Source organism: Tetrahymena thermophila (assembly GCF_000189635.1).
Source record: "Tetrahymena thermophila SB210 genomic scaffold scf_8254650, whole genome shotgun sequence".
In the NCBI taxonomy this organism is placed as follows: Eukaryota; Ciliophora; class Oligohymenophorea; order Hymenostomatida; family Tetrahymenidae; genus Tetrahymena; species Tetrahymena thermophila.
This window is the reverse complement of record NW_002476418.1, coordinates 428,196-441,306: the sequence shown is the minus strand read 5'-3', so window position 1 is coordinate 441,306 and position 13,111 is coordinate 428,196. Positions and strand designations below refer to the sequence as shown.

Sequence of the window (13,111 nt, the reverse complement as noted above, 5' to 3'; positions counted from 1 at the left end):
ATATATATTATTTCACATTAGAATCAATATAAATAAAATAAATATAGTAAATGATACCTAACATTTTTATATCTAGCTTTTTTACTGCAAAGATAATAAATTTCGTTAGACCTGTATCTAGCCCCAAAATAAACAGACAACGATATTTATTTAAATGAAAAGTTTATTAATAATTTTGAAATAAGTAACTAACTGCTTAGAAAAACCAAATCATTTTTCAAAAACTCATAAAATATTTTCAAAAAAAGTGAATTTTATATTATTAGATATAGTAAAAATTCAAAAAGTTATTTTTAGTTATTAATTTCAAAGGATTTAAATAAAACAAAATGATACATTTTTCAAAATAATTTATACCTTATTTAGCTAAATTAATATAAAGTCAGTCAGTTAATCAATTAATCCTTTCTTAAAAGTATTAATGGAATAATATGTATATTAAATCTTATAATTTATGATAAACGAAGAATAAGGAGAATAACTTATTTCTTTTATAAATTTATTTGGTTATATTAGGTTTAAAAATAATTGTTACAAATTAATTCAATTAAGCAAATGAATAGAATTAACTTTAAAAAATATTTGCTCTGCATTCCATACCTAAATATCTTTTATAAATTCAAATATTTGCTCTGCATTCCATACCTAAATTTCTTTTATAAATTCAAATATTTTTTTTCAGCATTAAAACAATTGTTACTAATTAATAGAATGAAGCAAACTAATGCAATTAACTTTAAAAAATATTTGCTCTAAAATCAAAATTCCTAAATTTCTTTTATAAATTCAAGCGATTTTTGTTAAAAATTGTTAATAATTAATTCAATTTAATATATGAATGGAAAACTCTATCTACCAAATACCTAAATTTCTTTAAAAAAACTCAACTGGTTTTTGTTAGCAATTAAACAATTTTTACTAAACTAATGGAATGAAGCAAATAATTGGAATTTACTTTAAAAATTATTTGCTCTGAAATCCAAATGCATAAACTTTTTTTATAAATTCAAATGATTTTTGTAGTATCATTACAATTGTTACTAATTAATAGAAGGAAGCAAATGAATAATTAAGAGTGTAAATAAATTTTTTAACTTACTCTTTATTCCAAAAAATTAATGGTTCTATTATATTTTATTTTTTTTTGTTTCTTATTACATTTTTACTAAAATATCAAGTAACCAAAAGTAAACTAGTTTAATCTTTTGTTATAGTCAATTTTTTTAAAATTTACTCATTATTGCAAAAATGAACTTTCATTAATTTCTTTTCTTATGAAATAATGGTTTTAAAACTGATATATGCATGTTTAAATATTTAATTTGGTTAATTATTGTAAAAACATATGAATAGGTAAATTAAAATATAGATTATAAAAGGAATATTATCAATTATTAAAAAATATAAACAACCAACATGCATCTAATCCAATTAATTAATTGTATACATTATATAATATTTTTTTAATTTAAGCTATTATTAAATTATTTGTTAAATTTGATCATTCATTCATTTATTAAATTTCACTTATTTTTCTAATGTTTGTTCTATTGTGTTTTTTATAGATTTGATGAACATATCAAGTTCTTTATTTTTTTCTTCGTTATTTATTTTTTTATATGCTTCTACTAGTAATTATGTGTGTTCAAACAAAAGCTCGCATTATTTCCTATTAATTTTTTATATTATAAATAAATTAATATACTTGCTTAATTTTTTTTTAATTAAAAATTTTACTTTTCAACCTACCAGCCAGCAATTTATATCACTTAGCAGGTTTTCATTCTCAAATCAGCGATTTTATTTAAAAGCTAGATCTTTTTCATTTCGAAATCTTCTTATAACTCTTTTTCTTCCCATGATGGATCTTCACCAAAGTATGAATTATCGTGCTTGCTATTTACTATTCCTTATTCCTTCTCAGATTTTCTAGTCTTTCTTGTTTCAATCAAAAAGAGGGTTTGAAGTTCTTCAAAATCTATTTCTATTTCCTTAAATTCAGCCCAGTATTTCCAAACATAGTGCTTCTCACCAATTTCTTTTTGCAAGAAATTAAATAGCCTTTCAATTCTATAAATTTATAAATATATTTTAAAAATTGTGATTAAAAATACGATTTAAATAGATTAAGATGAAATAAAATATTTGATAAGCAAATATGAATATGTGTTGAAAATAAATTAAGCATAATTAAAATGAAAAAATTTAGATAAAAAAAATATTGTTTGAATTTTAATTTACCTGTTTCTGTAAGTAAAGAACTAGTACTTATAGTCGGAAGTGTGGTACTTTGACATTTAGAATTTAAAGATTTAAACTACCTTGGCTACAGTTTCTTCATCTATGACTGATTTTTGATTTAATGCAGCTAATTTTTCGATACATTCGAAATATTTGTAAAACTTTTAGTTTGAAAGAGAAATATAAAGCAAGTTTTCCCATATACGCCAGTTTCTTTCACAGAATTTGGTTGCTTATTCTAGAGTGCTTAAGGCCTCTTGCTTTTTACCTAATTTCATCAAACAAGATGAAAGATTTGCCCATGATTCACCATCAGATTCATTGATGGAAACTACAGTACTGAAACAATTAGCAGCATTTTATAATTCATTTATTTTGATGTAAGCACAACCCATAGTGAACCAAGGAGCTGTATTATATCTATTAATAGAGACGGCCTTCTTGAATGCTTTAATTGATTTGTCAAATAATCCTGAGTAAAAGTAAGCTCTACCCAATGACCTCTAAGCTCTAGCAAACTTTTTACCAGAAAGTTTCCAAGCTTACTTAAAGTATTTGATATCTCTTGTCAATTCACCATATATACAAAGTAACTTAGGAGTGGGATTCTAATAAAAATGAAAATGATTAATAAATAAATAAATATCTTGAAATAAAATAGTTGCATTTAAGTGTTATTCAGCAAGTTTTTTAGCTCTATCATTGTGGCCAGCTGATTATAAGCACTCTACACATTCTTCATGCATGCCAAGTCTTTCGAAAATTTGACATCCAGACATAACAATACCTACTTTCATGTATTTTTCGGCGAGTGTTTTTTGCAAGTCGAAGTAGTGAGGATAATTCAAAGAGAAGAGATACTTAATTCTTTCATAGCAAGTGGGTAAGGCATCATTATATTAATCAACTAAAGTTTGCATTTGTAAGAGAGCTCTTTCCATCTTCTTAAATCTGATATATTCGTTAATTGATCTGTATAACAAACCGCAAGAAAAAACCATCCAGTTCAAACTCTTGTCAATAAGCAAATTGCAATAGGCCTTTTTTTTTATTAAGCATCAATATTAATTAAAACAATTATTTATTTATTTACCTAGATGTATTCGTGATATAAATCATCATGAGGATTAACTATTTCGTGGTGTTTCATAATACCAAGAACAAGCACTTATTCAAAAATATTTAATTCTGATTTTTCATCTTTTTTGACTATATCACTCTTGTTGAAATCATCATTATCATCTATCACTGGCTTTTCCAAAAGAACACATTCTTCATCGAGTTAAATATTTTAAGGGGCTATGTTAAGTTGCATTTCATTAATTAATTTCTTAGCGTCTACTGAATCTTTCTATTCTTCTTCAATAATCTTTAATTCTTCCTTATCAATTTTAATTTCTTCTTCATCAACTACTTCGGGCTTGCTTTCTTCACCTTCTTCCTTTTCAAAAGCTTGGACTACTAACTAGCAGGTATTGAAAGTTTAATATTTGGTACGTTTACCCATTCTACCTGTGAGGTTGAATTCAATTTTAAGTAATTCCTATTAAAAAAAAAAATAAATAAATAAATACTAAATTCTTTTTTAATTTCATTAAAATTGTTTTAAATTTGAATTAAAATCTATTTTTTTAAAAAATAATCACCAGATTAATTTTTATTATTCATTTTTTGTTTTTTGGAAAGAAAGATCAATCAATCAAATTATTGATCCAAAAATATAAAATCTAATTTCTACTAAATTTAATAGAATTCTCTCAATAAATTTTTTGAGTTATTTGGTAAATACAAAAAAAAATGCAAAAATTTATTTAAAGTTATTTATTACTTGTGAAATAGCTAAAGACTTCTTTGATGAGCTGTACTTGTAAAAGAATAAAAGAGCATGAGAGTTTTCAACGTATAAATTTGACAAAGTCTAACGGGGTAACTTAAATTGTAATTCCTTGAGCAAATTGAAAAACTTAGAGTAGTTCTCAACGACTTAAGGATATAAAGTACCAGTAGGGAGGAAGAGCATTTAAGAGTGAATGAATTTTACACGAGCAAGATAAATAACATAAAAAGGGTTTTGGCTATCTAACTCATTTAAGTAGGAAATAATTTCTACTAATACAATGAAGACATGAGATAAAGGTAAAAGACGAGGCCAGTTTTCAGAATCGACTTCGAGACTGGATATAATTGAAGAATCAAAACGATTCAAGAAGTATGCTGTTTTGATGAATTTATAATTGTAGGTGTTGATGTCAGCAGGAATAAACTTTTCTAAATTATGCTTTGCAATAACGCTGCTAAAATCATAAGTAGGATATTTCTTGCTTTGAAAAAGTTAGTTTTGAGTTTTCTTTTCTAATTTCATTTTTCTCAAAGAATCAGTAGTTAAAAATGAAGGACCAGTCCAAGTTTCTTTTAAAAAGAGAGTGAGAAGAGTATAAAATACTTAGAAGATTGTCTTTTGCTAATCTTTAACTACTTCAAGGAGTTCCCTAAGTTATTTTTTGCCTTCCTCTACGCTAAGCTCTAAATTATCACTGATTTGAATGCATTTCTTCAATAGTAAATTGAAAAGAAGCTGAGACTAATCATTTTCATCAATGTCTTCAAAGGACTTCTTCAACTCGACTTAGATTATACTTCTATCGAATTTGCTGATGTCTTCCTTAATGAGTAGAGGATCTAAATACTATTTCAAATATTGTAAAAATTCAACGCAGGTGCTCATTCTGTATACTAAGTGATTTAATATTGATTGATTGATATCTATTTTTATACCTACCTATTTATCTTAAAGTTTTGATAATAATTTACAAGTAACAAAAATTTCTTGTTATTTTAATTAATAAGATTATTCGATATATCTTTTTGAATTCTGCCAAAATAAATACTAAGTTTTTTTTTTATATCGTTAACAAACTATAAAGTAATTAATATATCTATCTATATATCTGACTATGTATTTATTTACTTATATATGAATGTATGTATGAATAATTCGGAAGAATTAATATTAATCAAATCAAATATTTTTCATTTAAATTTATCTTTAATTTAATTTTATACTGATAAAATACTAATCTTTTTATAATAATTCTTTCTTCTAGAATTTTTCTCTATCCTTAAAACTTTTAAAGCAAGCTAAATTCCTCCAAATGATATATAAATGGTATAAAATAATAAATTTGGCTCTTATTTAATCATTAGAAAATATTTTTGAACTTTCTTTCCTAACCTTCTACCACTATTCTATTTATAATATTGAGCAAAATAAGAATTTCTAGATATTTACCAAGTATCCAAATTAAAAATAAATTGCTACCCTTCCCAATTCAATTATAGTATTCTATTTTAATTCTATTATTTATTTATTTATTTACACAATTTTTCATCAATTTCTTATTTATTTAATATTTTATCATTTTATTTTATAAATTTATTATTTTATGATGATTATATTATTTTAAATGTAATTAATAGACCATTTGTGCTATACTAATTTAAGAATTTTTTTCAGTTTTCATAGATTATCTTTTATATTTACTTAAATATTTTTTATTCTTAACAACAAAATATTAAAATGTTATCAAAAATTTTTATTTCTTTCTGTATGAAAATTAAATAAATTAACTAGTTTAAAAGAAAATACAAGTAAATTTTACTTTTTTTAATTTTATTTATTTATTTTGTAACTAGATATTGTAAATCCTTTAACATCATTGTTGTTTATTTAAATGTGTTTTTATTAAAAAAAAAAAAAAATAATTAATATTAAAAATAATATGTATAATTATGTAATTTAATTAGAGTCAGAGAAATTATATTATTTTTAAATAAAGAGATTAATAAAATGAAAAATAAATTGGATTAATTTTTAATTTACTTAGAAATATTTTCTTACTATTGATTGGTCAAACTATAATTTAAATAAATTCCTTTTAAAATAGAAGAAACTATTATTTATTTATTTAAAATGAACTGACTGTTTAATAGGTTATTAATAAATAAATGTTAATAAAAGGATTAGCTTTTATATAAATAAGAATAATCAATATGAATGCAAAGTAAGATTATTATTAAATTTCTAGAGCAAAAAAATTTTCTAAATGAGTGATTCATTTATTAAGTTAGTTAGTTTAATTAACTACCTTAAGAAAAAATTACTGCATTAACATTATGAAATCTATTTGAATTCTTAAGATTGTTATTAAAACTTTATTTTATTTAATAGCTTTACTTTTAATACCTGCAAAATGATTATTTCAATATTCTCAAATTGAAATAAAAACTTTGATTTTTTAAATAAAAATTAGAAGTTTTAGTCATTTTATTTACATTATTATTTTGAGAAATTTGATTTTTAAACTATTTTATTTATTATTAAAAGTTAAATGCTATGCAATAGCTTTTAAAAAATTATCAAATTTTCAACTAAAAATAAATATTTTTATAATTTAAGTTGTTATCATTCATAAAAAGATGATGTATTAGTAGGAGATCAAAAGAAAATTTAATAGCTGCAGATATATTACTATTGATTGATAAATAATTATTTATTGATTGATTGAATGATTGTTTTTAAAATAATTAAGTTAACTTAAATTAATTTAACATAAATTATTTAATTATCTCGTGAGAGCATTTATTTATTTATTTATAAATTTTTGATTGGCTTTAAAAATAACAACGAGTAAATAAATAAATTAATTTATTAGTTAATTTGTTAGTTAACAAGTGAATATTAAGCAAGCAAACAAATATAAAGAGATGAAACAACTTAGCAAATATAGTTTAGCAAACATGGTAATTGATAGCTACACATTTTCTATTTACAAACATTATAATGGAATTACTTGTTTATTATTAAAAGAGTTAGTTGTCTTAGCACCACTTAAAGTAAAGTGAAACTGATAATTGGAGTTAATTAAGGCTTCCATCTGGTTCTCTTAATAGTAGAAGTTACCATTCCATTTCATATTATCATAATAAGTAAGTAATTTATCAAAATGGCAAGCAAGATATTGTTTCATTTTACAAAATAAGTTTATCTTATCTAAGTCTATATTGAGCTTATATTTTACTTACTTTTTATTATTTAGAATTTACATTTATGGCGGATACGAGTTGCATACTGGAGTGAAAGATGATTTCTTATATTTCGATTATTCTTCAGAAACATTAGGAACTCCAATGAAAGTAAATGCTTAAAATCCATAACTTTCTCCTGGTATTAAATAGTTTGAAATTTAAATTAAAATCAATTATTTTAACAAGAGTACCCTTGATAATTCTAAAGAGTATTCATATTAGATTCTAGAAGTTTAGCTTTTTTTGTTTAAAGCTTAATTCTACTCTCAAAATTATAAGCAAGGTTCTTTTAGAAAAGAAATTAATAATTTTTTAAAAATAGGACCTCTATGCAGACACACAGCCAATTAGTTTAAAGATAATTTAATTATTTATGGAGGAAAGTAAAATGCTATGCAAAGCAGTAACTTGATTTGTGTGTTTGATTTTATTGAAGAGAAGTGGTTAAGAAAGAATCCAACTGTTGAAAATGCTAACAAAAATGAAATAAATTAAGTTCCATATTTAGAGTCACATTCAAGCTCAATAGATGAAAAAACAGGAAGGATGTATATATTCGGAGGATTTGAGCATAAAAAAGGGCACTTAAATAAGCTGTATGAATTTGATATCTACCAAAATAGCTGGAAAATAATTCAAAGTTCATAAGGTAAAGTACCTAGTTCTCGCTCTTCTCATAGCTCTGCTTTTATCAATGGCAACTTATACATTTTTGGAGGATAAAATTTGAATTAAAGATTCGGAGATTTATGGTGCTTTAGTGTATAAAATAACGCATGGAGCGAAATAATCACACCAAATTAACCTCAAGTAAAATAATATTGTTTACTGAATTGTTTTTAAATAATATTAGAAAAAATTGTTAATAAATTAGATAAAAATTTAATAATTAATTTCGAACTTTCTTTCAATTCCAAAGATATAATAAATAAACTGAAAAAGATCGATTTTTAAAAATAAATTAAACTGATATTTGAGAGCACATAAAATAAACAAATTTTTTTGAAAAAAAACATATTTATAAAACTAATTTTTAAATTGATTTTTGCTTGGATCAAATTTTTAAATATCATGAAAAATTTTTTAATCAGTTTTAAAGAATCTGTGAGTTCTCACTCACTCACTTAATTATTAGCAAAAAAAGTTGTTTGAATAAAATTAAATAATTATTTTTATGTTTATCATAAATAAATGATAGGGTATTATTATTAAATCTTTTTTCAATTTATGTAAAAAAATTTAATAGTTATTTTTATTTTCAGGAGAAGTTGCTTTTTTTTCAAAATTTAATGAATACCCTACCTATCTAGCTTAAATATTGTTATTTCATTTAAAATTTAATAACAAATTAAGAAATAAAAATATCATTAGTTATTATTTTATCTATAACTCTTATAAATTCAGAAAATCTCAATTAATTTAACTCAAATCTTGCTAATTTTAGTTAAAGATGGAGCTGTAAGAAAATATCGAGATTGAATTTAATTAAATCCCATAAAATTTAATCTACATTTTTAAACTTTCTTCTTTAGAAATATATTTGTAATTGGTTTAATTTTTTTTAATTGGATAATAATTAATAAAGTTTTTATTAATAAGAACTCATCCATAGATAGCGTTTAAGTTTGTTTTTAAAATATATTTAAATGAAAATTAAGAAGTAAAAATAAGTTTGAAATATTTTAAATATTGATATTTTTTTAAACAATAAAAATTAACATAAACCATAAAGTATTTACTAGATAGAGTTGAAATTAAAACTAAAAATATTTAAACAGTTTGTTTGTTTTTGAGAAAATTAAAATTAAAAATTAATTTATTTTATTAAATAGCCAAGAAGTGGTCATAGTATGTGCAAATATTAAAATAATATTATTTTATTTGGAGGGATATTAGGCATCACTAGAGAAATAAATGATTTATTTTGCTTTTCTACAGAAAAGTAAGAATGGTCTTGTTTGGAATATGAGACCAAATACGATAGGAGTGATTTTGCACATGAAGATTTCTTGAATTAATTAAGTTCTGAGGACAGCCACAACAATACGATGATATAAAACAAGCAAACTCCGAAAACAAAAGCTCAAATTTTAAATGAAGACTTTAGCATTTTAGGTGAATTTGGTTTATCTATGAACTCCCATTAATAGACTCCAAAAATAAGAAAGCAGTATTCAGAAAAACATTTAATTAACAGAAAAGAAGATAAAAATGAATTTAGCCACTATCTCAATAGAAAACAATTAAATACTCACAGTATGTCTGTCAGTAGATAGCAACAGGTGTTTGAGGAGAACACAAACAGATAAAATATTGAGCTATTTGAATGTTCATAAAATTCTTAGAAATCGAAATAATTATACAAAAAAAGCCCTTCTTAATTGCCTTCTGAGAGACTTTATAAAATACAATAAATAAGAAAAATGTTCAATCATCAATATTTATACAGTAACAATTCTGAATTCAATGAAAATAGCATATATGACTTTAGCAAAAGTATTAGCTAAGGTCACACTCCTGTTTCTTAAAGTGTGAACGATAATATTTTAGCACTTAAATTAGATTCTAAATTTTTTTTCAATAAAGTTTAGTCAGAGGAAACACCAAAGCATCTAGAAAGAGATTAAAGCTATGAAAAGAGTAATTATACATCTCTGATAAATAATTCAATTTAATAGCTAGGTGCTGTTGGTAAAGAATAAGAATATTAACTAAACTTTTAATCTTTTGCCAAAAGGTTCAAAACACAGTCAACTTAGCTCTTGCATAAGGGATAAATTTAGGAATCTTTAAATGCAATTTTCGATAAAATCAAGAGATTGTCAATGAATCCACTAATTTCTAAATAAGAAAAATATTAATAAATAATAGAATTGAGAAAGAAAATACTTTTGAGAGAATTTGTTGATTAAAATACAACCAAAAAAATTAGAGCAACTACTGATCATGCAAATCCTCCTGTGTCTCAATCGTAGTAAAACTCGTAAAAATACATCAACACAGAATAAAACGATGGCAAACAATAATACCATCAGGCAAAGCTCATAGATGGCAGTGCTTAGAATCAATTGCCAAGAATAAAGTCCCCAACAACAGATGCCATGAGAAAGGCTATTCAAATGACTGAAAGCAAAGCAAAAGGAGCTGAAAACTTTTTAGAATAAAAATTTATACAATTTAATAATAGTTAAATGCTTTAATAAATCAAGCAAGTGAAAATCGAAAACTCTCGAATTAAAAACATAAAACCACAGCCAAGAGATGGACACTCTGCAATTGTGATTGATGACTTTTTAATTATTTTAGGTGGAGATAGACATAAGCTTTCCTTTAATGATATTTTTGAATGCAATCTGAGAAAAGCGTTGAATAATTATCAAGGACAATTAACTTCTCCAAGAGACAGAAAAACAAACTAAAAAATAGAGTTAGGAATATCTGATTTTAAACATTAATACCAAATTTCACAGTTAAATCAAATACACTCTTGAAAAAAAAATAAAAGTTGAATTAACTAAGATAAAGGTGCTACTTTCTGTATAAAGATTAAATCTTAAATAAATAAATTATTGAAAAATTTAATATGTTTTGTTAGCTAATTATATGCTAACCTTATAATTAATTTATATTAATTAATTAATTTATTATTCGCGATGCCTTCATTTTTTTTTATTAATAATGGTTAATAAATTATATATTTTTTAGTTTATTTGAATAAGTTGATTAAATTTTTAAAAAATTTTTGATAAATTAATTTGTTTATATTTTTTGATTAAATATTATATTTTTTATAATATAAATGTATGCTAAAATAAATAACGAAATTTTATCACATATTATAGCATAATTTTTATTTTTTTTTTTAATTCATAAAAAAATTTATAGAAGAAAATATTAACTTAAGAATCCAATAATCAAATGAAGGGTTTCTGTAACAAATTATGTTATTATTCATTTATTTCGATATCAAATTATTTTGATTTACTTTAGTAAATTATTCAATATTTGACACTAAATTAAAATTTAAACTAAAGCTTTCTAATTTATTTTCATTTCATCTTAACTTTGTTTTATAAAATCTTTATTAATTAAGATTCCCTTCTTTAAAATTGCCATCATAAAATTGTAAGTTTAATTAAAAATTGCTATAATTTTAGCAACATAAATTGTTTATTTTTTTAGTTGTTTTTTACAGATTATTACTAAATCTTGAATTTTAGATGAAAATATATTTATTTTTGATCAAGTGACTTTACATTATTACAACTCTAAATTTATTAAAAATGATCTATTATACAAATCATTTAATTGGAGTATTTATAGAGTAAGATATTCCAGCTTAGTTAAAGTTAACAAACCTATTTATCCTATTGCTAAATATTATTTTCATAATTATATTAACTATAATTTAAACTTTATATTTTTTAAAATTTATAGACTTAGCCCAATATTATTTATTTCCTTTATCTTTTAATACATCTTTTTAAATAAATATCTTTATTTAATGAAAACTCTTTGATTATCTTGCCTTTTGATATTAATTTGCTTGCTTTCAATTTTATTAGAAGGAACTTTTTAATATTGAATATTCCAGCTCGAAATTAATTATTTAAAACAAACAACTATTTGTATTTATTATATATAAGTGTATAACAAATAAGTATCCGCGCTTTTTAAAGAAAAAAGAAAAATTAATATTTATCAGAATGGGCTTCCTCCATATAAACAGAAAACAGATTTTATTATCTGACAAATTAATTATATTGTCTATACGAATTGTGTATCAAAAACTGATGGTAATTAACTTAGAAAGATATTTTTTATTAAAAAAAACAATTAAGATTAAGTGTATTAAAAAAAACATAATTATTTCTATTAGATTAATAAATAAATAAACAAATAAACATGACAGATTTTAAGTCCTTTTATTACGAGTGCTATTGTGCTGAATTAGCTAAGAGCAATAAATCAGAATGCAAAGGATGCTAAAAAACTATTGATCAAGGAACTTTGAGAATTGGCCATACAGTTTATTTTGATGAGGAACACACTCATATTAACAAAAAGTGGTACCATCCAAGTTGCTTAACACTGCCTGAAAAATTCAAAAATCTCAAAGTTTGGGACATTTAGGACATAGATGAACTAGATGAAAAATATCATAAGGAAATTAGAGATGCTCTCAAAATATAATAAGGTGATAAAAATAAAAGAGTAAAGCATCTCCCAAAAGTTGTTGTCCGTTAACACAGACCAGTAGAAAAAGTTGAGTAACAAAAAACATTAACAAAGGCTCAATGGAAGGAATACTAATCATACAGGAAATTGTTCGAGAAAAAAACAGTGAAACAATTATAAGAATTGTTAACTAAAAATAATGCTTCAGTAAGTGGAGCTAAGGAATAACTAGTTTATAGATGTGCACTTTCTAAGGTATTAGGCATTCAGCCTAATTGTCCTTCTTGTGGTGGGTAAAATCTCAGATTCTACTTTGCTGATGGCTAATATTATTGCCCTGGATATCTTGATGATACCGATTGGGTTAATTGTAAAAACTGGTTCGATTTAGATGAAGTAGAAAGAACCAAATGGGTTGATTGAATCTAAAATATCATATGATAAATAAACTATTTTATTAAATTCAAAACACTAAAAACATAATTATATTTTAAAGTTTGTTTATATAGTATATATATATATATCTTAATTAAATTAAAGCTTTTATTATGAAATAAGTAAATTCTTTCTAACTCTAAATAAAACCTAATTAATTAAAAGAAAAAGC

The 13,111-nt window shown here is 23.0% G+C and overlaps 3 protein-coding genes across 3 annotated transcripts; 2 read left to right on the top strand and 1 right to left on the bottom strand. All coding sequences in view use genetic code 6, as the record gives it.

Moving 5' to 3' along the window:
- Window positions 1-1,509: 1,509 nt before the first annotated feature.
- Window positions 1,510-4,966, bottom strand: TTHERM_00077110 (tetratricopeptide repeat protein; the record flags this gene model as incomplete). The annotated part of the gene is made up of 6 exons (XM_001015652.2): window positions 1,510-1,669; window positions 1,738-2,070; window positions 2,242-2,849; window positions 2,907-3,281; window positions 3,335-3,784; window positions 4,070-4,966. 6 exons carry the CDS (start codon window positions 4,964-4,966, stop codon window positions 1,510-1,512), a joined length of 2,823 nt encoding a protein of 940 aa, XP_001015652.2.
- Window positions 4,967-7,005: 2,039 nt separating this feature from the next.
- Window positions 7,006-10,817, top strand: TTHERM_00077100 (kelch motif protein; the record flags this gene model as incomplete). The annotated part of the gene is made up of 4 exons (XM_001015651.2): window positions 7,006-7,041; window positions 7,109-7,227; window positions 7,338-8,136; window positions 9,159-10,817. 4 exons carry the CDS (start codon window positions 7,006-7,008, stop codon window positions 10,815-10,817), a joined length of 2,613 nt encoding a protein of 870 aa, XP_001015651.2.
- Window positions 10,818-12,231: 1,414 nt separating this feature from the next.
- On the top strand, window positions 12,232-12,927 carry TTHERM_00077090 (poly polymerase and DNA-ligase Zn-finger region family protein; the record flags this gene model as incomplete). The annotated part of the gene is made up of 1 exon (XM_001015650.1): window positions 12,232-12,927. The coding sequence occupies one exon, from the start codon at window positions 12,232-12,234 to the stop codon at window positions 12,925-12,927; it is 696 nt and encodes a 231-aa protein (XP_001015650.1).
- Between the last annotated feature and the right edge of the window lie 184 nt (window positions 12,928-13,111).